The sequence below is a fragment of the Saccopteryx bilineata genome, chromosome 1 (assembly GCF_036850765.1).
Source record: "Saccopteryx bilineata isolate mSacBil1 chromosome 1, mSacBil1_pri_phased_curated, whole genome shotgun sequence".
NCBI lineage: Eukaryota > Metazoa > Chordata > Mammalia > Chiroptera > Emballonuridae > Saccopteryx > Saccopteryx bilineata.
In genome coordinates, this window is record NC_089490.1 from 403,769,657 (window position 1) to 403,795,974 (window position 26,318).

The window sequence follows — 26,318 nt, forward strand, 5'->3', positions numbered from 1 at the left end:
CGCCCCCGCCCCCGCTGCGTCCCCAGCCCACGGCCTTGGCCTTGGACCCTGAACACGCTCTTTGTGTCACCCAGGAGAAAGCCGGTGTGTTGTTTGTGTTTGTTATGCTCAGAGGTCACAGGTTTTGAAGCCAGCTAGTATCTGATCGTTCAACGATAGCAGAGACCAGTTAACTTTACACTCGAGGACAATGTAGCATGTCATCATGGACGCATCAGAGTTTTTCCTGTGTGACTTCGGGCGCGGGCAGCTTCGAAGAGGAATGCGTCCGTGTTCTAGGCATAGACAGTTCAATGCAAGTGGGCACAGATGGCCGGCACCTCTGCCTGTGCACGAGGGACACCGCGCGGGAGGGCGGCTGCCCTTGGGTGACACGCGGACAGCAGGGCACACCCAGCGTCCTCGGCGCTGCTTGTGCGGCCTGTCACCACCAGCCCTGCTGGGCACACCCATCACCCGCCAAGCTGCCACGGGGCTTGTTCTGACCGTTTCACTTGAGTTTCACGCTTGTTTTCTTTCAGGGATTGGACACGGGCTGTGTTTTCCTGCTGGCCATGTGTCTGCTTCCTTTGATTTTGCTTGCCTGTGTCATCCTTGTGTTTAATCGTTGTCAGTCCAGACCTCGGTCCCCCGCCCAGTGCATCCCTCCCGCTCCCCGCCCGCCCCGCGCTGCAGCCTCCACCCCAGGCGAGGGACGGCGGCATGTGGGCCCCGAGCGTGACACTCCGTCTCCGCTCACCAGTGTTTTCCGCTTTTTTCACTTCTCCTTACGTCCCGTTTCCCCCGATAGCGGGGATGTTCGCTGAGTCACTGTTTCGCAGGTGCGGATGCAGTTTCCCCCGATAGCGGGGATGTTCACTGGGTCACTGTTTCGCAGGTGTGGATACAGTTTCCCCCGATAGTGGGGATGTCGCTGAGTCACTGTGTCGCAGGTGCGGATGCAGTTTCCCCCGATAGCGGGGATGTTCACTGGGTCACTGTTTCGCAGGTGCGGATGCAGTTTCCCCCGATAGTGGGGATGTTCGCTGGGTCACTGTTTCGCAGGTGCGGATACAGTTTCCCCCGATAGCGGGGATGTTCACTGGGTCACTGTTTCGCAGGTGTGGATACAGTTTCCCCCGATAGTGGGGATGTTCGCTGGGTCACTGTTTCGCAGGTGCGGATACAGTTTCCCCCGATAGCGGGGATGTTCGCTGGGTCACTGTTTCGCAGGTGCGGATACAGTTTCCCCCGATAGCGGGGATGTTCGCTGGGTCACTGTGTCGCAGGTGTGGATGCAGTTTCCCCCAATAGCGGGGATGTCGCTGGGTCACTGTTTCGCAGGTGCGGATACAGTTTCCCCCGATAGCGGGGATGTCGCTGAGTCACTGTTTCGCAGGTGCGGATACCGGCATGACAGAGAGGGCTTACAGGGCTGTACCCAGAACTGTAGGATGTGGCCTGGCCAGTGGTGGCGCAGCAGATACAGTGTCACCCTGGGACGCTGAGGTTTGAAACTCCGAGGTGACTGGCTCATCCGGCTTGAGTGTGGAATCATCAGCATGACCCCCTGGTCACTGGCTTGAGCCCATGGTCGCTGGCTTAGTCCAAGGTCACTGGCTTGAGCAAGGGGTCACTGGCTCGGCTAGAGTCCCTGGTCAAGGCACATATGAGAAAGCAATTAATGAACAATTAAGATGCCGCAAGTATGAATTGATGCTTCTTATCTCTCTCCCTTCCTGCATGTCTGTCTCTCTCGGTTAAAAACAACCACAAAAATCCTGTAGGATGTGCGTGATTCAAAAATGAAGTTTTTTTATATAAAGACACAGTCTACTAAGTGTAGGGTTAATGGAATCTTTATTTTTTAACATTTCTCCATTGATTTTAGAGAGACTTGGTATGGGGGTAGAGAGAGAGAAGCATCAACATGGTTGTTTCACTTAGTTGTTCAGTCTAGTAGTGCACTCATTGGCTGTTTCTCATATGTGCCCTGACCGGGGATCAAACCCTCCACCTCAGTGCACCAGCTCAACACTTGATGCACAGAGCCAGCCTCCAGGGCCTGGCACAGACAGACACGCTCTGGTTGTGGTGTTTGAATTCAAGACTGTCGGCCTCACCAGCTTCGTGAACAGCACAATTAATGTCTTTAGTAGAGTTTTTCCTTTTTAAAATTCTATTTATTGATTTTTAGAGAGAGAAATTAGGGGAGAGAAACATTGATTCGTTGTTCCACCCGTTCCCTGCCGTCACTGATGTTTCTTGTGCGCGCCCCGCCTGGGGGTTGAACCCACAACCTCAGCATGTTGGGGGGATGCTCTACCAACTGAGCTGCTCGGCCAGGGTCAGTGGACTGTTTCCGATGTAAATCTCAGGAGTTACAGAATGGAAAGATCCTACCTACTATTATGCTAGCTTTTATTCTTACATGTTTTCAGAGGGTTCCCTGCTTCAATCACTAAATTTATTTTTCAGACATTTTAAATTCTAAGTAAGGATTTTTACATTAACATCCAATAGGTGATCAACAAAAAGTAGATTTCTTCAGTTTTTGTTTTTTTTTTATAAGAATTAGCTTAGTTAGGTTTTATTTTATTTTATTTTTTACAGAGACAGAGGGAGAGTCAGAGTGAGGGATAGACAGGGACAGACAGACAGGAACGGAGAGATAAGAAGCATCAATTATTAGTTTTTCGTTGCGCATTGCGACATCTTAGTTGTTCATTGATTGCTTTCTCATATGTGCCTTGACCACGGGCCTTCAGCAAACCAAGTAACCCCTCGCTTGAGCCAGAGACCTTGGGTCCAAGCCGGTGAGCTTTTTTTTGCTCAAACCAGTTGAGCCTGCGCTTAAGCTGGCCACCTTGGGGTCTCGAACCTGGGTCCTCAGCATCCCAGTCCAACGCTCTATCCACTGCGCCACCGCCTGGTCAGGCGATTTCTTCAGTTTTATAACAGGTGTTACAGTAATTTCCTCATCAATTAAACTGTTCTTTTGAAGTATAACTTGTTTTTCATTAAGGAAAACTAAGTTTGACTCAGAATAAACAACTGTTAGGGCTCTTTGTTACATAGGATGCTTTATTTTAATCTTGTGTATTGTGATAGAATTTTACTTCCCTGAGAAATAATTTGTAGTGTCTCTCCAGTAAATCTTGAATAACTTATATTTAAATTTTGTGGTGAAAAGATGTTCTGTTTCCTGTTACGTTTTCCCTAAATCTCACGTGTATTTGTCCTGACCTTCTCTATTTAATGATTTGCCATGTGGAAAGTGTGTAGTAAACCTGGTTTCTCTTCATTTCTTTGCATGCACCTGTCAGCCTAGTGATTTAAGGAAACATCGTAGAAAGGTAAAATATTTTGTAATTTACTGTGCCTTTGTTTCTCTGTGAAGTATTGAAGGGTACCTGTCACTTTACATAAATGGATGTTGAGTTTTTAATGGAGATGTGAAACTCACCGGACGTCGTGTGTGCCGGCAGTTCTGCTGGAACTGGGTCCTTGGTGGTTTCGCAGAACGTGGGAGAAGCATGAGCGATCGCCTCCCCTGCCTGTGTGCCTCGCAGTCACTGTGTGTGTGTGTGTGTGCGCGCGCGCACGCGCGCGCGCTCGCAGTAGACGTGGTGTGTGAGTCCGTGAGGCAGAGCCAGAGGTCTTAGACATGGGAACCGCCAATCACAGCAGTCACAGCTGGCAGCACTTAATAAGCTCTTCCTGCATGCCCGGCACTGTGTCTGTGCTTACGAACCCATCACCTGATCCTCACGGACCCCTGTCAGATACAGGTGACTACTATCCCCCCATTTTACAGGTGTGGAAACTGAGGCTTAGAGAGGTCGCACACTGTGCCCATGGTCACACAGTCGGGAAACAGCACAGGGCAGTTCTGTCTGGTTTCAGGGCCTGGGCACTTAGCCACTCTACCCTCCACCTGCCTTTTTCAGGTGCCCTAGCCCCTTTACTGTGTCCCCAACAGGGAGGTCAGCCTCTTTTCCTTACTGATGACCATGAACCGGCCTCCCTGTTCTCAGACGAAGGAACCAGAACGCCTTTGTCATAGCTGTCCCGCTCTGGTCCAGTCTGCCCCTGTCCAGAACCGGCCTGGTCGTGCAGGACCACCCATCAGATGGTCAGTGTGTGAGCCTCTCCTCTGCACAGAGCGCTGTGGCGTCAGGTCCCAGCTGTGCCACTAGTGGTCTGTGCCCTGGCTGTGCTCCTTTCTCTGGTGCCCTGCTCTGCTCTCCCGTGGAGTGAGGGCAGCACTGGGCACCGTGCTTCTCGGGGGAGGGGCATAGACGGTGCCCGTCTGCACACAGGCCGCACGTTGAGGAGTTTATGTAGGCAGCAGGGCCAGAGCATGCCCTCCCGCCCTGGGGCGTGTCTCACACCCCTCTTGCTCGCAGGACGTTCCCAGTGAGGGGATTGGTGAGCTGATCGTATCCGGGCCGGGCTCATGGGAACTTGGGCTCACTGACTGGGCCCTTCCAGCGCCTTGCCCCGGGCGGTTGTGAGGATGCCACCAGGCGGACATGCAGAGTGCCAGGTGCCATGCAGACGTGGCCAGTGTGCGCCACTGTTTCCTCCTCCCAGTGCTGAGACAGCTTCCCAGCTCCACGGGGACTCCATGGGGCCCCCCTCTAACCGAGTCTGAAATGGCATGGAGACTAGTCCCGGCTGAGCTCCAGGCTCATGGAGGGGCACCTTCCCAGAGGAACATGGAGGGAGAAGGCTGGCCAGGCTCAGCCTGGCAGAGGGGAGCCCAGAGGTGTCCTTGCAAGGGGCTCATCACGTTCACTGCACTTCGGATGCGGGCAGCCTCTGCTCAGGTCGCTGCTGGTCTCCATTGAGTTCATAGTCAGTTCAGCTGTGTGGGTCACGCCCCATCTTGTTCCCTGCTGGTTTTTCATAAATCATTGTTTTAACTCGCATTTGAAGTCTACCCTCCCTGTTTCACACTGGTCATTTTAGCCGCCTGGTGATGGCTAGAAACCAGGAGAGGATGCAGAATGGTCCAGCTGTTGCTGACAGCTACATCTTGAATGAGCCCGGCTCCATCCTGCACAAATCCCCTGTTGGGTGTCCCCGACACACTGTGGGGATGCATTGGGTCGATACTCTGTAACCAGTCTCTTTTGAAAAGGGCATAAGTTAGCTGTGCAAGTCTCATGGTGTGCCCGAGTGCTCATGAAAGCCAGCCCTTCCCTGACCACTGAGCCCACAGGAAGGGGAGCCCTGAGGGCTCACCTGTCTCCGTGCTGCAGCCACCACCCACTTCCCACACTCAGTGCCTGCCCAGCAAGGCACTGGGAGTCTGCAAAGACCAACTTTTAACAGGAGCCTAGAGTTACTTCTAGAATCACTTCACGTAATGCAGAGTGAGCACACTGTGTTCCACACGTACGACATTGCAGTTGTAACTCCTGTCCAAGCCTTATTGGGAAGTGCAAGCCGGACACGCTTGTTGGAGGGGAGGGTCAGCTACCTTTCCACTGTTTTAACTATTGTGACGGGTGCCGGTAATGTGCATCGTTGTTAAAAGTGAGGCTGGTCACGCACAAGCTGTTTATTTCCCTCCCAGACATAAGGTCTGGACAGTTCTGTCCAAGAGGGTTCTGCCCTCGCTGGCGTTGCGTTTGAATGGCGTTGGGTCCACACATTCTGCCAGCTTCTTACCGGGGAGCGTGAGAGCCGTCTGGTCCGTTAGGACGTGGTTCGAACCGCTGCCACCCTGCAGCGCTGTCCCCGCGGTGTCCTGGCATCTGGGTGGGCAGGCTCCCTGCTACGTGCAGGCTTGGGAACAGGAGTGCCCCGAGTCCTGCCAGGTCCCACGCTCATCCGAGTGAGTGCAGGCGGCTGGAGCCGGGCTCGGAGCTGTGCGCATGGCACTCCGTGGCCCTGCGTCTTGTGCACAGGGCCAGCCTTTAAAATGGCGGCAGCCTGAACACGGCTTTTGTTCTCAGCCGAAAGCATAGCCAGTAGGTTTCCAAGTAAGTTTGGTTATGATTTAAAACCTGTGTGACTTTTCTTTCTTTTTTTTTTTTTTTTTGGTCGAGTCAACTGTTAACTAATTTTACACTTCTCTCCGCCCGTCAGCTGCCAGCTTCCCGAGAAGAGGTACGAGATGACAAGACGACAATAAAATGTGAAACGTCACCCCCGCCCTCCCCACGGTCCCTCCGCATGGACCGGCTGCACAAAGGAGCCCTGCACACGGTCAGCCACGAGGACATCAGGGACATGCGGAAGTAAGGCGCGTGCGGGGCACCCCCACGCAGAAACACACTTGTCTATGAAGTTTGAGCATTAAGAAGCCTGTTACTGCCCTGGCCAGTTGGCTCAGCAGTAGAGCGTCGGCCTAGCGTGCGGAGGACTCGGGTTCGATTCCCGGCCAGGGCACACAGGAGAAGCGCCCATTTGCTTCTCCACCCCTCCGCCGCACTTTCCTCTCTGTCTCTCTCTTCCCCTCCCGCAGCCAAGGCTCCATTGGAGCAAAGATGGCCCGGGCGCTGGGGATGGCTCCTTGGCCTCTGCTCCAGGCGCTAGAGTGGCTCTGGTCGCAACATGGCGACGCCCAGGGTGGGCAGAGCATCGCCCCCTGGTGGGCAGAGCGTTGCCCCCTGGTGGGCGTGCCGGGTGGATCCCGGTCAGGCGCATGCGGGAGTCTGTCTGTCTCTCCCTGTTTCCTGCTTCAGAAAAATGAAGAAAAAAAAAAAGAAGCCTGTTACTCTGTTCTTAGGGATAAAGTCAGAACAGTGATTTTAAACAAATACTGGCTAATTCGGGTAGTTTATTGAAACGGTGTTCTGGGGATGCTGGCCAGGCCCTGGCCCCGTGGGGGAGGCGACAGAGGCGCAGGCGCCGTGGGGGCGGCGGCAGAGGCGCAGGCTAGAGGTCAGCCCTTCCAGGACAGCCCATTTCCCCAGACGCTGACGTTGGCTGCTGGGAGAACTTCCTGTTCTCACGGGAGCGTGTGCCCGGCACATGGTGTGTTTCTGTTCACCTCCCTGCGGCCAGTCGGTGGCTCTCGGTGACCCTTGTGCCTTTTGAGCTGTGGAGACCGCCCCATCTTCCCTCCCTTCCCTGTGTCTCCCCTCAGCAACGCGGTCAGACTGCCTCCGTGGAGTCCTGCTCTGCCCTGTGTCATCAGAGGGGGCAGCCCCCTGCAGCTCGTCACCCTTGCTCTCTGCAGGGCGGGGACAGTTGTGGGGGCGCTGCGTTGGGGCGCATCTTCACTAGCTGAGAGGTGACCGGGTGGGGGGCCGGGCCGTCTGCAGCAGGCGGTTTGGAGTCTATCCTCCCTCAGGAGGAGACCCCTTCAGAGAACCTCCCAGAAGCAGTTTTCCGTCGTGCGTCACTGGGAACCGCATTTCCTGTGCCCACGCATTTTGTGAAGAAGATTGAGAAGAGACTGAAATGCTCTTTGTGAAGTTTGAGAGCGGGTCTTAAAAACATGGAGGTTTCTAGTTGACGGGAATGGAGCGTCTTGTGATAAGGGCGCTTGTTCAAGGTCGTCGTCTGTCCCCGCAGTTCGACCGGCTCCCAGGACGGCCCGGTGAGCAACCCCAGCAGCAGTAACAGCAGCCAGGACTCTCTCCACAAAGCCCCCAAGAAAAAGGGCATCAAGTCCTCCATCGGCCGCTTGTTTGGGAAGAAAGAAAAGGCGCGTCCCGGGCATGTTGGCAAGGAGGTGCTAGGACAAGGTCGGTGTTCCTGCTGCCTGCCAGCCGTCGGGGGCAGTGGGGTCTGCCGTGTGCCCGCCGTGTGCCTGTCCTTCCGCGCTGGATGCGTACCAGCTGGGTGTCCTTCAGGGGCACGGCGGGGTGCATAGATTTCTCTGCACCCCCCCACGCACAACTTAGAGCACCACGGTCCCATTCTGTCCCTAGAAGCAGCCTGTGTGGGGTGGGGGTCACACCTCTGAGCATCTGCATGACATCAGAAGTAGCCTCGGCGTTTCCCGTCTTGCAAACACTTTGCCCGGTATGGAGGCGCCTCCCGTGGCCACACCGCGTCTCTCACTGACCCGACCGCTCTGCTTCCTCGCAGCTGGCGTGCTGGACACAGAAAGCTCATCTCAGGACGCCTTGGGACTCAGCAAGTTGGGAGGGCAGGCAGAGAAAAACCGCAAGCTGCAGAAAAAGTAAGCTTTCTGTTATTTGTCTGGCTCCCTGAATGCAATAGTTCCCAGCTGTGCCTGGATTTTACATAACGATTATTAAATGCATTGTTTAGCTCTGTGCGCATATGATCTTCTGGAAGATTAACCCTAAAGCCTTTATGAGACTGTACCTCCCAAGGGTCCCCGTGGGGACTCCCAGTACATATGGAAAGCTGTCCCGCGGGACAAGCCGTGGTTCAGTGGGGCGCAGCCTCAGGGCACCAGGTCGGAATCCACCTGCACAGCTCAGCTCTGGGGCGTCAGGAGGGTCCCTCGGCGCTCCTGAGCTTCGGTTTTCTCGTCTGGAGCACGGGAGCAGCGGCCTGTAGTGCAGCCGCATGTACCTGTCTGCACAGCTGCACGGGGCGCACGCCGGCCTGCCTGCACGGCTGCGGCCACTGGTGACTCGCTGGCCAGCGTCAGGACCGGCCAGACATCTGGCAGGAAACAGACAGTGTTGCTCTTTTTATTTCCTTCACTGGTGTTTGTTTTTTTTTTAATTGACTTTCAATTTTATAGTCTACGTGTTAAATTTTATTTCTGAGTTGTCTGTATTCTTTTTTTTTTCCATAGTTTGTATTATTTTTTTTTTAATTTTTATTTATTTATTTATTTTTTACAGAGACGGAGTGAGTCAGAGAGAGGGATAGACAGGGACAGACAGACAGGAATGGAGAGAGATGAGAAGCATCAATCATTAGTTTCCATTGCACGTTGCAACACCTTAGTTGTTCATTGATTGCTTTCTCATATGTGCCTTGACTGTGGGCCTTCAGCAGACAGAGTAACCTCTTGCTGGAGCCAGTGACCTTAGGTTCAAGCTGGTGGGCTTTTGCTCAAACCAGATGAGCCTGTGCTCAAATTGGCGACCTCGGGGTCTCGAACCTGGGTCCTCTGCATCCCAGTCCGACGCTCTATCCACTGTGCCACCGCCTGGTCAGGCTGAGTTGTCTGTATTCTGAATAGTGGTAATAACAGTGGGGATAGCTTTCCACAGAGGAGGTTGGAGTTGTAACCCCCAGGGGAGGGCACTGGGCACAGTGGGCGCACGGTTTTCGGAGGTGTTCTGCCCCAGAGCAGGTTGTGTGTTGATTTGACCTCGTCCAGACCCGGAGGTAAGTAGATGGGCTGGGAGGCCAAGGCAGGATCCCAGCAAGCCGGCCATATGGTGTACATCTCACCCCCAGGGCACCTGCGGGCGCGGACCTCCCACCCTCCCCCTCGGGACAGGTGGGACGTGAGGATGTGGCGCATTCAGGGTCCAGCACCTCAGTGTTCTCTCGCTTTTCAGACTGGGGAGTTAGCGGCCAGAAAAATTGACCTGGGGCACTGAGGACCCAGATTCAAAACCCCACGGTTGCTGGCTTCAGTGCAGGGGACACCAGCTTGAGTGTGAGATTATCAACATGACACCCACCATGGTCGCTGGCTTCAGCCCAGAGGTTGCTGGCTTGAACAAAGGAGTCACTGGCTCTGCTGTAGTTCCCCCCCCCCCCCCCCGGCACATATGAGAAAGCAATCAGTGAACAACTAAGGTGCAACGAAGAATTGATGCTTCTCGTCTCTCCCTTCCTGTCTGTCTGTCAGGACAGAAAACCCAGCTCTGTGTTGTCCTCTGTGTTGTGGAGCCTAGCTTGGAGGGCTCCGGCCGAGGTGACCTCCTGGGTCAGACCCGCGTGCTGGTCTCCTGTGTCCCTCGCTGCTCTGCAGGGGAGGGTGGCTGTGTTTCCCTGGACGGCCCTCCGTCGGACACGCAGGCTGGGCCAAGGGTCTCGTGTTGCTGATTGTTCCTAATTCTGCAAGGAGACAACTGTCCAGAGACCGTGGGGCCAGTCAGCGGGGCAGACCGGCCGCAGTGGGTGGATGGCGAGCTGCACGCCGCCCGGGAGAAGTTGCGGCCAGCGGCCCTGCGAGCGTCTTGGGCACGCGTGTGGAGGGAGGCTGAGGTTCCGAGTGTCCTGTTTTCTGCAGGCACGAGCTGCTCGAGGAAGCGCGGAGACAAGGCTTACCTTTTGCACAGTGGGACGGGCCAACTGTTGTCGTCTGGCTGGAGGTACGCTTTCTCCCTGCCTGGGGCGGCATGCATGGCGTGTGCGAGCGTGTATGCCGCGTCGCGCACTGAGCCTGACCTGGCCCTGCCGCTTCCTCTCTAGCTCTGGGTGGGGATGCCAGCCTGGTACGTGGCCGCGTGTCGAGCCAACGTGAAGAGCGGCGCCATTATGTCGGCCCTGTCAGACACGGAGATCCAGCGCGAGATCGGCATCAGCAACCCCCTGCACCGGCTCAAGCTGCGGCTGGCCATCCAGGAGATCCTGTCGCTGACCAGCCCGTCGGCCCCGCCCACCTCCAGGACGGTATGTTCGGGCCGGCGCCGCACTCCCGTTCCCGTCGCTTCTCCAGCTCCTTGGAAACACCCCGTGTCCCCCGTAGAGTCTAGCGTGAGGTGTGAGTCTGGGTGGTTAAAGACACTTACTTAGGTTTCACAGCAGCTCGGCCACAGTGGCACCTGATACAGAAGCGGGAGCTTTTAAAGACAGAAGTTAAATCAAAGTGAAATACATGTTTATAACAATTGAAGAGAAACAAGCTTAGATCCCCAGGTGCATGAAAACCAGTGTCTTTCTCTCCTGGCTTGTGTGGCTGTCACTGGTCCCCCAGGGCCGGAGCCCAGGAGCTCGATGTGAGCAGTGCACGGGCAGGCAGGTGTGCACCCGTGTTCTCTGTGCTCAGTTTCCCTCCACATGGGAGACCTGGGAAGTCAGGCCTTAGAAAGGGCCCTCCCAGTCGTCAACGTTGCAAAGCAGTCTAATGAGCACACCGACGGTGCAGGCTCCTCGCGCTGGCTCGGGGCCTCCCCACGCCTGCCCGCTCTGCAGGGAGGAAGTGCTGCCAGACCGTGGGCCCCGGGGCAGGCCTGTCTGAGTCGCAGGTCGGGCCCGACTCGGACTCGCGGCTCCCTGCACATAGGGTTAAGGGCGTCTGTCTGCTCTGTGTTGTTCCCTGGGGAAAGGTCTGTGGTGGGGAGCAGTGCCCGCATTCTCACCTGCTGCACAGACGGCTCTTGGCCCAGGGAATGTTGTTACAGTTCCACGTCAGAGTAGCCTTTCTGAAAATGAGGGTGCTGGAGTGGTTCTCCCGGCTTTTAATAAACTGTGGTGACACAGGCAGCTTCCCAGGACTAGTGATGAGGACCACCCTCTAAGGGAAGCCCTGCCCGCACGAGTAAGCGAGACCCAGGGTGCAACCTGCCCTGAGGAGCGCCCGGTGGCCACAGGGCCTGGCCTGAGGGCTGCCATGACAGTGAGGTGGCCGTGACTTGGGGACACCCAGCCTGTTCCCTGCCCCTTTGGTTCCCCTGGGCAAGGGTGTCCGGGCACCTGCTGAGACTCACCTTCCCGACACCGAGCTGGACTGTCGTGCCATGCCCTGTGTGCCCTGTTAGGAGGAGACTGGAGTAGAGACACTGAGCTGGTTATTATGAGAACGGGTCAGTTTTCAGAAGTCTGTGTGTACTTCCTCTGTGTTTCACGTGCTCGGGTGGTAAGCGTGGCACACACACCTAGAGCCCGGGGCGGCCATGCTAAAACGGGGACGAGCTGGTGTCGTGTCATTTCTGTGGGGACCTCTGAAACGAAGGGGAAAGGCACGGCCCTGGCCTCCACCTGGTCCCGCTCGGCGCCTGGGGCTGACCTGTCTGCCACCTTTCCTCCCTGTCACTGCCTCCCCCGCCCTGGATGTGCTTGGTCACTGGGCCCACCTAGACCACAGGAAATGTCTGGTTAACGCACGAGGAGATGGAGACTCTCACGGCCACGCCACAAACGGTCAGTCCTGCCCCGGGCCCGTCCCGCGGGGGTCGCCCTTCCGGGGGCGCCAAGCAGAGATGTCATCTCACGTTAAATTGTTCCATCCAGACCAGCATTTCCTTTAGGCGTTAGTTGTATGTGTGCCGTAGAATTCATATTGTGTCTTATTTTAGACGTTTTCCAGGAACTTAAAGTTGGTAGATGGGCTCTGTTTAGAGTAGATTTAATTATGTATTTTCTCCTTGGGAGACCTCACTTGAGCCCCCGTGGCGCGGGGCTCACCCTAGTTTTCTCGTTGGTGGGTGTGCTGGCCGTGGGCCCTGCTCCTGCATGGAAGTGGGGACCGTTGCTTTTGCATGAGTTCTGCATGTTGCTTTTGGTGTTTTGAACTTCTCGCTCAGTTTCACTGCACTTGCCCTGCCCAGTTGATATGTCTGCATCACCAGGCTCACCAGAACTAACGGTCTGTTCTTTTCCATCCCTAACCACGTAACCCCAGGAGGAGGAGGAGGGGAGCTGGGCCCAGGTTGGAGACTCTCTATAATCTATCCTTCACTGTGTGTGCAGCAACACAAAGAATTGGAGTATGAACACTTGTCATTTATTTTTCTTGACATTTTTAACATCTTAATTTATTCATAATATCATTGATTCGAAAGCACCAGTCAAAGCAAACTGTAGGATTCAAGAGTGCAAAGAGTACGTCTCATGGACAATTTTGAACATTTCTCAGCATTTCTCTAGGGAGCCGTGGTGTTCGTTCTCTGTGAAACGTAGTCTCAGTCCCGCGGCTTCGGCCGCCTGAGAGCCTGCGCCTCAGTGCCCAGCAGGGTCACTTCAGTATAAGATCTGGTGGTGGGAAAGCTGTATTCTAGTGAATTTCCAACACTCGCGGGTGTGGAGTGTCACCTCTGAGTCCGAGTGGGCGTTTCACTGGGCAGCGTGCTAGCACGTGTGAGCTGAGAGCCCTCCTAGCAGGAGTCTCAGAGATCAAACCTCTTCTCTCTGAATGTACCTCTGAATTCCCAACCCCCCAGTTCTTTAGCTCCAGAAAGCTTTGTGATGATGTGTCGCAGCCTGTTAGCACAGTGGGTGGCTTCCCATGTGTGCCAGCCCCCAGGCGCTGCCGGGCTTGTGCTGTGCCTTTCCGTGTGGACAGGTGGCTTTGTCTGAGGTGCTTGCCAGCAGCACTGTGTCCTGGTCACGTTTTGTCAGATCAGGTATAGGTCTGAAAGCGCAGTGATTTTAAATCGGAGTTTTCCTGCTTACAAAATCTCGGCGTCCCTCTGCCTGAACTCTGAAAGCCAAGCCAGTCCCCACACTCTCTTCTCAGGAGGAGAGGGGCTGTGGTGCGGCCCCCTGAGCCCCCCACCCAAGCACTGCGGCCGCTGCAGGGACCCGTCTCGGTAGCCATGTGACCTCGTCAGGCCTCTCTCATAGGCCCGCAGCGACCACTGGTGAACGGAAGGAGGCACGTTGCCTGTTACTGACACAGCAGTGCGTCTTGTACTGAGCAGCAGAGCCTTGTCCACACTGGAGCGGAACGTCCCCAACCCCGAGGCAGGACATGTGCCCTGTGCCCTGGAGGCGGCAGCGGGGGTGAGCCGGCCCGGACCAGGGAGCGGAGGGGCTCCCTGGTGGTGAGGCGGCCAGGGGCTGCCAGGCGTAGGAGCCACTCAGTGCCCGCCAGTGCCACCCCACAGCGGCCGGCTCTGAAGCCAGCGGGAGCGTGCGGTGCCCTGGGCACTGGGGGAAGAGCTCGCTGAGGTGTGGTCAGAGCAGGATGCTGCACTCAGCTGGTAGCGCCCACATGCGGAGGCCGCAGCCACTGGAAGCAGGGCCATGCCCAGCCCCTGCCTTCGCCCTACCCCGCCCTATTTCGCCAGCGCCCGCACCTTGGGGCTCAGAACCAGGGCTGGGTTGGGACTCGTGTTCGCAGTGGGAGAGCGGACCGGTGCTGTGGCTCTCCTGTCGCCCACGCGTTCTCTGGCCAGGAGAGCCCCGTCGGGCTTGATCAGAAGCCTGCGCTGGCCGCTCAGGCACGCGGTCTCCCTGGGATGGAGCCCGGGCCTCCCAGGAGTTCCCGTGACTGACCACCGAGAAGTGTGACTGGAGTGTAGAGTGAGGGACAGATGAGAGGGCCTGTTTCCGTAGGATTTTCTGCGAGAAGTTTCTCTGCAGTGTGTGCGTGTAAGAATGCGCAGTCAGCGAGCAGGAAAGCAACACCGTGCTCCTGTGTGGGCATCAGACCTGTGAGATGCGAGGCTTGAAAGACGGCGACATCACGGTGATGTCCAGAAAGGGTTTGCCCTTCTTCTCCCTCATGGTCATTTCGAACTAAGAGTGCAACATTTTTTCCCGTTAGGGTTTGAGCATTCTCGTTGGAGTTTGAGTCGTTCCTTCCAGGTTGGTTGGTGTGAGCAGTAATTAGGTGGGGTGACAGGTGGGGTCGCTGTTTCCACAGAATCCGTGATGTGGGAGTTCTCGTGAAGGTAGTGAGTCTCCGTGGCGGAAGAAGAGTGTTCCGCGGTGCGTGCCCGTGATGGTGCTCTTCTCCAGGGCGCGGAGCTTACGGTCTCCTGCCCGCCCTGCCCTGCAGTGTCCGTGCTCTTTATGACGTTGTAAGCGGCTCCCGTTCATCTCTGGCGTTTGGAAATACAGTCCGTTTTTGCATACTGACCCTGTATGTTGCAGCTCTACGGAACTCACTTTAGTTGTGTGTTAGCTGTTTCGTAGATTCGTTTTCTGTGTTGTTAGTCAGGTCATCTACAAATACAGTGTTGTTTTTCCCTCACCAGCCATAGGCTTTGATTCTTTTCCTTGCCTTGTTGAAGTGGCTAGAAGCTCCCGCACTGTGTTGGACAAAAGGTGTCCTTGCGCTGTTCCCGGTCCTGGGGAACCACAGGGTTTATTCTTGTTATTTTTTCTTACTGTGCCATGTGTTTGTATTACAACTGTACCCCTACTTTTGCCCATCCCTGTCCTTTTTTTTCCTGAAGTGAGAAGTGGGGAGGCAGAGAGGCAGACTCCCACATGCCCCCCAACTGGGTCCACCCAGCATGCCCCCCTCCTGGGTGATGCTCTGCCCATCTGGGGCGTGGCTCTGTTGCTCATTAACCGAGCTGTTTCAGTGCCTGAGGCAAAGCCATGGAGCCATCCTCAGCACCCAGGCCAACTCGCTTCAAGCGAGCCATGGCTGCAGGAGAGGATGAGGAGGAGGAGAGGGAGAGGGAGAGGGAGAGGGAGAGGGAGAGGGAGAGAGAGAGAGAAGGGGGAGGGGTGGGGTGGAGAGGCAGGTCAGTGCTTCTCCTGTGTGCCCTGGCTGGGAATCAAACCCCCCGTACTTTCTTATTTCCCTTATGATTTCTTCTTTGACACGTGGGTTATTGGAAGTATGCCAATTCCCAAATAAGAGTTTTCCAGATGCCTTTTTATTATTGATTTCTAGCTTGATGTCTTTGAGGTTGGAGAATACGATTTGTATGGCTTTGTCCTCTTTCTGAATAGAGATTTGTCGTAGAGACGTGGTTGCAGAGTGTTGTGTGAAACGTCAGTTAGCTCAGGCGAGCTGGTAGGACTGAGGGCGACCACCCCACTGAGGCTGGGTGGGAGGGGGCGTCCTGTCCAGTTGGTGTGGGCTGTGGAGAGAAGGCCAGGGCCACTGTCTGTCCCTGCTTTCAGTCCTGTCCATCCTTGTCTTCATCTCTTCTCTTAAAACTGCTTTAAATCCTTTTTTAAACTGATTTTGAATGTGAACAGGCGTTTTATTGAGGAAATTTAGAAAGTACAGCATTGAGAATAAAGCCTGAGCCAGAGACGCGTTCGGGAGCAGGGTCGGGTTGGTCCTTCAAACTTGTTCATGAGTCGGGGCGTTCTTTGCTGCCGTGTCATCACCCGTGAGAACCGTCTCGGAAAGAGGACGCGCAGTCCTGACAGTGGCTGTGGTCTGGGAGACGGGTTATATCTGTCAACGCAAGCGAGTCATAGATTTATAACAGTGTAATTCCTTTTATGTAAAATTTTACTAACACATTCAGCATGTAGTTCCTAGGAGAGCAAGTTACGTTGCAGTCATAGCCGCATGTCCAGTGTAGAGACCTTGTGCACTGCTCTGTGCGCCCTCCGTGGGCGTCTCCCGGGCTGACCGTGTCCCATCACTGAAAGCAGACGCTGGCCTACGGGGACATGAACCACGAGTGGATCGGCAACGAGTGGCTGCCCAGCCTGGGGCTGCCCCAGTACCGCAGCTACTTCATGGAGTGCCTGGTGGACGCGCGCATGCTGGACCACCTGACCAAGAAGGACCTGCGCGGCCAGCTCAAGATGGTGGACAGCTTCCACAGGTGGGGGCTGCCCTGCCCGGGGCGGGCTAGCTGGCAGTGGTGACTACTGCCATCTCTAACTTTCTATTTTTATTTTATTTTTTTAATAAATAGAAACAGTTTCCAGTGTGGAATTATGTGCCTGCGAAGGTTAAATTATGACCGAAAAGAACTGGAAAGAAAAAGAGAAGAAAGCCAGAGTGAAATAAAAGGCTAGTACATTCTGTCTGGTCAGTCCCGCCTATCGCTGCTTCCCAGCGTGTGAGCAGCCTGGGCGACTTCCTGTTCTCACCAAACCCAGGGCGGGTTTAAGGGGAGCAGAGGAGGCTGCCGTCCGGAGGGCTCCCCAGTTCTCCACTAGCCGGGAGACTCGGGTGGTCTCTTCGCGGTCATCGGGTGCCTGGGGGGGACACTGCCTTCCTGCTGTGAGGACGCAGGTGCCCCGTCAGGCAGCGGGCAGGACGGCGGGGTCCGCCCTTTGCTCCCCAGATGGGAGCGTGGACACTGCTCTGGCCCCGACCCAGGGCTTGGGGAACCTAGAGCAGAGCGGGGTGGTTCTGTCCCGGCCGGGCCCAGGAAGCCATGTGGAATGGGGGGGGGGCTCCCCCACAGGGAGCGCAACAGGGTATTTCCCGCAGGAAGGGGGTAGGAAGGCGCCCCAGGATACAGGGGGGGGGACCTGGAGACCAGGATGCTCTTCTATTCATTCAATCCTAACCACAGCCCCGTGGGAGCTGCTGGCTGCCCGGTGCCTACAGAGGAAGAAACAGGAGGGGGACGTGTGCTGGGAAGAGGGAAGGATGGTCCAGTCATGGTCAAGTTCGTGGGAATCATGAGAAGAGCCGTGTGTGTGTGTGTGTGTGTGTGTGTGTGTGTGTCTCTCTTCAGAAAAGGGATTTAGAAATGAAATGTGTAAAGCTGTCTCGTTTGTGTTTTTTTTCTTTAAAAAAAATTTTATTTATTGATCTTAAGGAGAAAGAGAGAGAGAGGGAGAGAGCAGGAATGTCTCTTCCTGTGTGTGCCCTGAGCAGGGACTGAATCGGCAGCTTCTGGGCTTTGGAACAACGCGCTAACCACTGAGCCATCCAGCCAGGGCCTCTGGTTTTCTGTCCATTTTCAATCTTTTTACAGTTGACAGAAGTACCTTTGAAAGTGATTGTTGGTCATTTATATGTACACTGTTCATAAAAATTAGGAGATATTTCTTAGTGAATATGAAGTGATAAAATATCCCCTGGTTTTTCTGAGCAGTGTATTTTTTAGAGCGAATTTAATTATTTATTGTTTCACAAACTATTCGCTCTTCCCCTCAAATCTCTAGTATGCTGGAGAATGTCTTTAAGTTTCTCTCTTTTCAAAATGAGACAAGAAAAAAAGTCTTCCAGATTATAAGTGAGAGGTTTGCTTGCGCGAGGGTGAGTTGTTGCTAACTCCTGTGACGGAAGAAATCGTCTCGAGTGTTCTGAAGTCTGTGTGATTCATGTTGGAACCTGCTGGGCATTCAGTTTTTTGATTGTCCTTTGGATTCTCATTTTTTTCTTTCTTTCTTTCTTTCTTTCTTTCTTTCTTTTTTTTTTTTTTTTTTTTTTGTATTTCTCCGAAGTGAAAAGCTGGGAGGAGGCATAGAAACAGACTCCCACATGCGCCCGACCAGGATCCACCCGGCATGCCCACCAGGGGGCGATGCTCTGCCCATCTGGGGCGTTGCTCTGTTGTGACCAGAGCCATTCTAGCGCCTGAGGCGGAGGCCACGGAGCCATCCTCAGCACCCCGGCCAACGTTGCTCCAATGGAGCCTTGGCTGTGGGAGGGGAAGAGAGAGACAGAAAAGAGAGGGGGAGAGGTGGAGAAGCAGATGGGCGCTTCTCCTGTGTGCCCTGGCTGGGAATCGAACCCGGGACTTCCACACGCAGGTTCGACGCTCTACTGCTGAACCAACTGGCCAGGGCCAGATTTGCATTTTTTTCGTTCTCTAAACAATAAATGTGTGGAATGACCTTGCTCCCCTGGGTTCACTTACGATTGTGTCTACTGGGAGCTGTCCTGGGCCTGGAGAGGGGCTGAGACACCGATGTGTGACTGTTAGCAGATGGCTGTCCGTCTGTCCATCAGCAGTGTTTCCCACAACCTGGGCAGCTGGTCTGCAGCCAGGAGCCGAGGGCTCAGGAGCAGCGCAGCGCCCTTGCCCTGTGTCCGGGGCTGTGTGATGACGGCCTCCCGAGGTCACCGTGTCACTGTGTCTGTTCCCCTGCAGACGTGCTTGTCTGGAGCAACGACCGTGTGATTCGCTGGGTCCTGTCCATCGGCCTTAAAGAGTATGCCAACAACCTCCTGGAGAGTGGGGTGCATGGGGCGCTCGTGGCCTTAGACGAAACCTTCGACTTCAACGTGCTGGCCCTCCTGCTGCAGATCCCCACGCAGAACACGCAGGTACTGCCGCCTGGGGCTCTCCCAAGGAAGATGGCAGCGAGGGCCCTGCCTGGGGACCACACTCAACAACCCCTCAGACCGCTGGCTGTCTCTCCGTACCCAGCTGGTGTAGAGGGGTCAGACCGGGCGGGCTGGCTCTGCCTTGTTTCTGCCCAGCCTCTTCCCTTTTCTGCTGCAAGCGTGAGAGCGGCGACAGAGGGATGGGAACTTCATTCACGTGCACCCGGTTCTCAGGGCGGAGAGAAATGCTCCCTCCCAGGTGTTGTGGGTGGGGCTTTTATATATTGTTTCTGGGTACAACTTCCCTAATTCTTCTGGACTCGTGGGCTCACTGAGGACCATGAAACCTTCTGTGCTTCTGCGGAAGATTGCATGCCCTCTGTCAGCCCCCCACCTGCCCCTCTGTCCCCGCTTCTGCAGCTCACCTAACACCTGCGAGCACAGTGTGCAAGGGACTGGGGCTCCGGCCCCGAGAGCCTGATGGTTGCGCTGTCGTGGCTCCAGGCTCGCATGGCTCCTTAAAAAGGTTCTCAGAGTCTCAGTCGGAAAAGCAGCTGTGAAATGTTGACGTCCCTGAGATGAGGCTGAAGTTCAGGTTTGTTCTCTTACGATTTCAGGCTCGTGCCGTCTTGGAAAGAGAGTTTAACAACCTTTTGGTCATGGGGACAGACAGACGGTTCAATGAAGTAAGTTTTCAGCCAAATGACTTTTTAAATTGTATTAAATGTGGATTTTTATATTTGTGTAAGCCATTTAGGCATGGTGTCTCTTCTAAATGTGGCAGTATTTTTTCTTTACAAATTAAGCTTTGTTCTTAAATTTCTATTAAAAATGCTTTTAAGAAATTAATATTGGCCTGACCAGGTGGTGGCGCAGTACATAGAGCATCAGCCTGGCATGTGGACATCTGGGGTTCAATTTCTGGTCAGAGCACACAAGAGAAGCAACCATCTGCTTCTCTCTCCCCCTTTTCTCTCTCTGCCTCCCACAGCCAATCACTTGATTGGTTTAGCATTAGCCCCACACCCTGAAGGATGGCTAGGTTGGTCTGAGTGTCAGCCTCAGGTGCTAAAAATAGCTCAGTTGATTTGAACATTGGCCCAAGATGGGGGTTGTGGGATGGCTTCTGGTCAGGGCACATGCAGGAGTCTGTCTCTCTATCTCCCCTCCTCTTACTTAGAAAAAGAGAAGAAAAGCCTGACCAGGCGGTGGCGCAGTGGATAGAGTGTCGGACTGGGATGCGGAAGACCCAGGTTCAAGACCCTGAGGTTGCCAGCTTGAGCGCGGGCTCATCTGGCTTGAGCAAAAGCTCACCAGCTCGGACTGAAGGTCGCTGGCTCGAGCAAGGGGTTACTCGGTCTGCTGAAGGCCCATGGTCAAGGCATATATGAGAAAGCAATCAATGAACAACTAAGATGTCGCAACAAAAAACTGATGATTAATGCTTCTCATCTTTCTCCGTTCCTGTCTGTCTGTCCCTATCTATCCCTCTCTCTCTGACTCTCTGTCTCTGGAAAAAAAAAAAGAGAGAAGAAAAGAAACGAAATGAATATTTTCTGGCCCTGGCTAGGTGGCTCAATGGCTAAGCGTCTTCCCAGTGCCCTCAGGCCCTGGCTGTGCCTCCCAGGCAGGGCACAGATGGGACACAAACAGGGAATACTGAATGGAACAACTGATCAGAACAACAAGTTAATGCTTCTCTCTCTCTCCCTCCCTTCTTCCCTTACTCTTCCTCCTTCCTTCCTTTCCCCCTTCTCTTTCTCAAATCAAGGGGAAAATTAAAAAAAGAAAAAAATTAGTATTTTCAGTAAGATAGGTTTTTTTCCTTATATTTTTGCTATTTGATTTTTGATACTCCTCAAAAACGCTTTTCCTCCAGCATTGGCTACACCCTGGGATTGGAGCACACCTGAGTTGTGTTTGGGCACAGCTGGCTCTTACCCAACCAGAACCCTGCGCCTGGGAGCGTATCTCCGAAGTGCATGAAGAGACACACAGAGTGTTCCTGTCTCCTTAAAACTGTGCCTCGTTCATTCCCACGCTGCTCTGTGTTACTCTCTTCACTGGTCCTAAGGAAACTTGAGTTTGAAGCACTTGCTGGTTCTTTCCCAGCATAAGACAGAGTTGTTTGCAGCTGGACAGCTGTTTCTAAGACAAGACTGTATTATGTAGTAAGAAAGTGGTTTTTGCAAGATAATTTGTGAAACATGGTGGCCATAGCTGGTTAGTGCAGTTGGCTAGAGTGTTGTCCCAAAACACCAAGGTTGGGGGTTCGATCCCCGGTGAGGGCACCCACGGGAAGTAACCTCTGAGTGCACAGCTAAGTGAAACAACAAATGAATGCTGCTTTCTCTCTCTCCCCCTCCTCCTTCTGTCCCTCTCCCTTCTTCTCTCTGTCTCTCTAAAATCAATCAATTATTTAAAAGAAGAAGAGAAATGTGGTAGAGAGGAGGAACGTACACCAGGTGGCAGGCCAGTCTAAGTTTGGCCCCCTGAGGGTCCTGGTGTGAGAGCTGCCAGGCCCCCTTGCACTCAGGAGTCCCCAGTGTGGTCAGTGAATCACACGGCCATCAAGAACGGGTTAGAGGCCTGACCTGTGGTGGTGCAGTGGATAAAGCGTCGACCTGGAATGCTGAGGTCGCTGGTTTGAAACCCTGGGCTTGCCTGGTCAAGGCACATATGGGAGTTGATGCTTCCTGCTCCTCCCCCTGTTCTCTTCCTATCTCTCCCTCTCTCTCTAATAAAAATGAATAAAAATCTAAAAAAGTAAATAAATAAATAAATAAAGTTGGATGTACCATTTAAAAAAAAAAAGAATGGGTTAGATACCTGTGAACAGAAATGTGCTAACAAGTTCCACCGTCGTGTTAAAGGGCTGGTGACGTCAGTCTGGTTTATTTTTTTTGTCCTTTATTTTACAACCATTTTGTCGTCTGCCCTTCTGTTCACTAGGACGATGATAAAAGCTTTAGGAGAGCACCTTCCTGGAGAAAAAAATTCAGACCAAAGGACGTCCGTGGCTTAGCTGCCGGGTCAGCAGAGACTCTGCCTGCAAACTTCCGGGTCACCCCCTCTCTGTCCTCCCCCTCCATGCAGCCAAAGAAGGTGCAGCTGGACGGTACGTGAGGCCCGGCCCGGCCCGTGGGCAGCATGCGCTGCTGTTCGGGGCGCGCGGGTCTGTTTAGTCCCTCACGAGACATCTGGGTGCTCTTGCATGCTCGGGCTTCAGTGTTTTAAAGTGAACCCTAACATCTGTTTATAAAGAGTTAACAACGATAGAGGTTTTTGTAAGTTCTTGTCTGGTTGAATATTTATCTTCTCCCAACTAATAAGGCTCAGCACTACACGTCTGCCGTGCGCCAGGTGACATCTGTACTTGTACGGACGTGTGTGTGACAGGCAGCACTGGGAGACGTCCCCAGCCGCCGTGTGGTGGCTCTCCCTCTGTCCCCGCTGTGATCGTTGTTCCCCAGGCTCACGGGGACGGGCGCAGGCACCAGGACCCGCTGGCGTGCGGCCCTGCCCTTGTGGCCGCCGTGCTCTGAGCACATCGCGGGCTCAGTCGGCCGAGCTCTCCCTACAGCTCTGCTCTGGCCGCCCGCCTGACTGCAGACAGGACTCGGCTCTGCTACTGAGCAGGGGCGTGACCTGCAGCACCGTGCCTCAGTTTCCCCGCCTGTAGCATGGCCGCTTGTGGTGGTTCTATGAGCCATTCCCATGAAGCTCTCAGGAAGTGACAGACGACTCCGCCCTCAGTTCCGACCCAGGGGAGGTTCTAGGAGAGGTAGAAACTGCTCTGATGTAGCTTCCCCTATTTCCTGTGTCCTTTGCCCTTCCGCAGCAGCACAGAAGTGTCGCTTCCCCGTGTACACACCAGGAGAGCGCCTTTATCTGAGGCCTGTGCTAGGCTGGGCGCCCGCTCCCCGTGAGGGGTGGCTCGCGGGGCTACCTTCTCATCAAGCACGGCCCCTCTGGCGGAGTTCAGTGAGGTCCTTGATGGGGGGCGGGGGGGGGTTTACAAAGTAGCATTTTTCTTCTAAGGAGCCTACAGATAATTTCAATAAATTTTAACTGTAATTCTACCTTTGACATTAAATAGTCTGAGCACTTTCTTATTTTTCTCATAGCTTCATTTCCGTTTTCCTCATTGCAACTCTTCCCTGTTAACTGTTAACAGCAAGACTGAGGTTAGAGTTTAGGTAAATTACAGATGTTTGCGGGGAAAGTTCCAGGCAGCACACGCTATGGGAGGCAACGTCTGCCTGCGCAGCGCCTGAGTCTCAGACCCGGCAGGACAGGCGGTGTCCACGGCTTCTCAGTGAGGCCTGTGGGGGGGTGGCAGCAGGTCCCCGGGCTCCGAGTCGGAGGGTTGGCGTGGCTTGTCCGGCCTCGGGCACCCAGTGGGCTGGCTGGTGACAGCTCACGTCCCTCCTGGGTGTTCACCTCCTGCCATTCTTACAGACACAGTGTTTAGGGCCAAAAGGAAAGTGTGTTTGCTGTCCTCGACAGTTGAGGGAGAAACAATGTCCCGTTAAGCCATGTCTTGAACTAAGTGGACACGGCGGGACTGTCTTTATTGGGTAAGAGGCATCGCTGTTCAGCATTAACTTGAGCGACTCCAGGGCCGCGTGGGAGATGAGGAGACACTTAGGGACGCCGGCCGCACTTGGTCACATTTAGGTTCCTTCTCTGGCTTATCTAGTCCCGCTCTAGCAGGCTCCCTGGGGACCCTCAGTAGGTGCTGTTGTGGGTGTGCAAGTGTGTGTGCGCCTGTGCCCTTGCGTGATGCCCACTAACTGCACGCTGTGTTTGCACGCTCCCCGCGCTGTCGAACCAGGCAGTGTGTCAGGAACGCAGAGGCTGGACTCCGCTACAGTCAGGACTTACTCCTGCTGAAGCCCCGTGGTGAGTAGAGCGCAGTGCCCTCCGCGAAGCCGGCACGGAGCCCGGGCGGCCGCAGAGCCCGTCCCCGTTCCTCCAGGAACTGAGACACAGGCACGCAGCCCCTGTGCACCCCTAAGGTGGTTTTGCTGTTCCATGCTGACACTTGGTCACAAAGAGGTTGGCGTGGGCTCGTTTTTTAAGGGAACAAAGTATACTTCTACTTTGCCCGTAACCCTCAGGACGCTGGCTCCTTTTAGGTGTCTGCCATGTCCTTGAGGGAGTGGAGGTAGGACGCAGCAGAGAGAAACTGAGCCCTGAGCTGGCTGCCGCCTGTTGTCAGCGCGCCAGGCCCTGTCCTGCGCACTGGGCCACGTTTGTGGGTGCCAGTATTGTCCCGGTACACCCCGTCTCCGTGCTAGCTGGCTTTGTGATAAATGCACGTTCTTGAATGAGACGGCCCTAAAACAGTGTTTCATGAAGCCACACCCTGGTGTGACCCTGGTGGCCTTTAGTTTAGAGGCTGGTTTTAAAAACAAAACTGCGTTGCCATCAGCAGGGTCAGTTCCTGAGGGACCCAGTCTCAGATATCGGGGGTGGGCACAGGCCTGGAGACCCGCCCCATGTCACTGCTTCGAGGGCCGGAGGGAGGGCGCTGTTCCGCTCCGTTCTGCTGGCGTATCCCGGCCGGAATACTTGACAGTCTCGCCATCATCCTCTTTAATTGGTAACTTTTAGACGGTATGCCAAAATGAGGCCAGGCAGGGGGCGCTCTCAGTGATGTGCGCAGTCCCTGGTGTTGAGTCCACATTCGCCGGGCAGGTGGGAGGCGGGGCCTGGGCGGGGCCGGGACAGCGGGTCTCAAGGCCCCTCCTCTCCGTTTGCCTTGCAGTTTACCCGCACTACTTCTACAGGTGACTCCGCGGCCCGGCCCCTGCAGCGGCTTTCTGCACCGCAATGGACCCTTCTGTCTGTTAATACTTGTTATATGGACCCTGAGATATTTTATTACAGAGTTTTTAATTAGTGAAAAGTTCATGAATACCATAAAGAAAATATTTTAGAATTTAATGTTTCTTATATTTATGTAAACTTATGCCTTCATTTATATAGTTACTTACTTTTTCATGTATATCCAGGCTATAAATATCCTTTTAAATCAATTCATGTTCTTATGTCTAATTTTAGTCTTTCAAATGAATGTACTGTAATGCTTGTATGTATAAATCTTATGAACAAATAGAGGGCTTTTGTAAATTATGCATTTATTGTAATTATCATTGTTTAATTTTTTAAATAATAAAACCACGACAGAGAAAAGGATTTTACCGCGTTTGTAAGACACCCCGACAGCAGCACAGGTCCTTCTCCAGCGTAATCTAGCTGCACAATCATCTTGAAATCAACAGACCTACTTCCCAGCCGTTACTGTTGTTTTAATGACAAACTGACCTTGCTATATACTTTTTCCTGCAAGAAATGCTCTGTTCTGTAGTGTGGACCTGTCTGGTGTTAGGTATCACAGCCTCGGTACGATCTGCACTGGAAAAGGCGTATCAGAACACGATGGACATCCCTAGGGCCGGGCCACTCCTCCGTCGCCCCGCCTCCGCAGACGTGGAGCGCCTGTTGCCAGGGATGGGCAGGAGCCGTGAGCTGGGGGCTCTTCTAGCTGGACGAGAAGAAGCGGGTGGGGGGCACCTGCGGCCCCCGGCTCTCCTGGGAGGGTGGGAAGGCGCTGGCACCCCCACGCATGAGGACCAATCCCGGAGGGCCGCCCTTTCCCCCGCAGAGACCGAGGTGCACAGCAGCGACTCACGGGACTCCGGGAAGAACGCTGTGCGACTAATAAAAAGGCCTTACTTTTCTTAATCACCTTTTTACATTTGTGACCATGTCTAAAGAACGGACCTCGCGTTCACACTTAGATTTTACGACGTAGCCATCTGGACGGCCTGAGTGTCCCGTAGCACTTCGGCTTCTCGAAGGGCGAGTTCCACGGCCCCGTAGAAACTGCGAGGAGGCCGCGCACGGGGCGTTATTTATTGTGCGGCCGCTACGAGGACAGACGGGGACGGCGGCGTCTTCACGTTTGCTTTCTGCTTCCGCGTGACCCATACAAGTCACCGTCACCCTTCCGTTTTTCTATTAATCTTTTGTGAACCTCTTGATTATGTAACAAAGTATGTACAGTCTACTTTTGAACTCTTTTTATCACAGTGTTATTTATTGCTTTCTTTCAATAAAGTACAGAAGCGTTTCCCACTGCCAGTGCGGTGAGCGGAAGAGGCGTGACTGCGTTGCGCGGGGCCCAGCCAATCCCGTGAGGGCAGCCAGGTGATAAGACGTGGAAGCTGGAGGTTGGGCCTGGGTATGGGCAGCTGGTCCCTGCTCTAGCTTCTGGAGACCCAGAGGCAGTCTCATCCTCCTGGGGACCAGGTTCTGGGAGGCCCAGAGGCACAGACAGGCCCCTGGTGGGAAGCGCAGTGGACATGTGTGGGCTCATGGAAGCAGTCCACGGAAGGGCGAGTGTGATGAGACGAGGGAGAGAGCGTGCGTGCGCACAGCTCTCAGCTCCCCGCCTCTCCCCACCTCTCTCCGCCCTTCCTGTAGGATCCCAGGGAGGCACCTGCTCTGTGTCCTTAGCAGTTCGTGGTCCCTGGGAACTGGGGAGCCAGCTTCTCTAATGGCTTAGAGCAAGTCGGGAGCCACGTGCCAGTCCAGGGTGGCAGAGGGG

General features: G+C 54.4%; 1 protein-coding gene across 8 annotated transcripts in view; it reads left to right on the forward strand.

Moving 5' to 3' along the window:
- Window positions 1-25,841, forward strand: part of PPFIA1 (PTPRF interacting protein alpha 1) — a 92,194-nt gene extending 66,353 nt beyond the window's left edge. Inside the window, exons 17-30 of one of the 8 annotated variants that reach the window (XM_066252277.1) lie at window positions 3,306-3,335; window positions 6,079-6,230; window positions 7,513-7,685; window positions 8,032-8,125; window positions 10,115-10,196; window positions 10,297-10,497; window positions 11,905-11,967; window positions 16,117-16,292; window positions 16,386-16,483; window positions 18,525-18,700; window positions 19,318-19,386; window positions 21,653-21,818; window positions 23,538-23,605; window positions 24,474-25,841. In XM_066252277.1, coding sequence (XP_066108374.1) covers window positions 3,306-3,335; window positions 6,079-6,230; window positions 7,513-7,685; window positions 8,032-8,125; window positions 10,115-10,196; window positions 10,297-10,497; window positions 11,905-11,967; window positions 16,117-16,292; window positions 16,386-16,483; window positions 18,525-18,700; window positions 19,318-19,386; window positions 21,653-21,818; window positions 23,538-23,596 — 1,539 coding nt within the window. In that variant the 3' untranslated portion in view covers window positions 23,597-23,605; window positions 24,474-25,841. Of the gene's footprint in view, window positions 1-3,305; window positions 3,336-6,078; window positions 6,231-7,512; window positions 7,686-8,031; window positions 8,126-10,114; window positions 10,197-10,296; window positions 10,498-11,904; window positions 11,968-12,448; window positions 12,509-16,116; window positions 16,293-16,385; window positions 16,484-18,524; window positions 18,701-19,317; window positions 19,387-21,652; window positions 21,819-23,537; window positions 23,606-24,473 lie in introns of those variants that run through there. The other 7 variants (XM_066252279.1, XM_066252281.1, XM_066252282.1 and 4 more) reach the window with 7 other exon arrangements.
- Window positions 25,842-26,318: the final 477 nt, after the last annotated feature.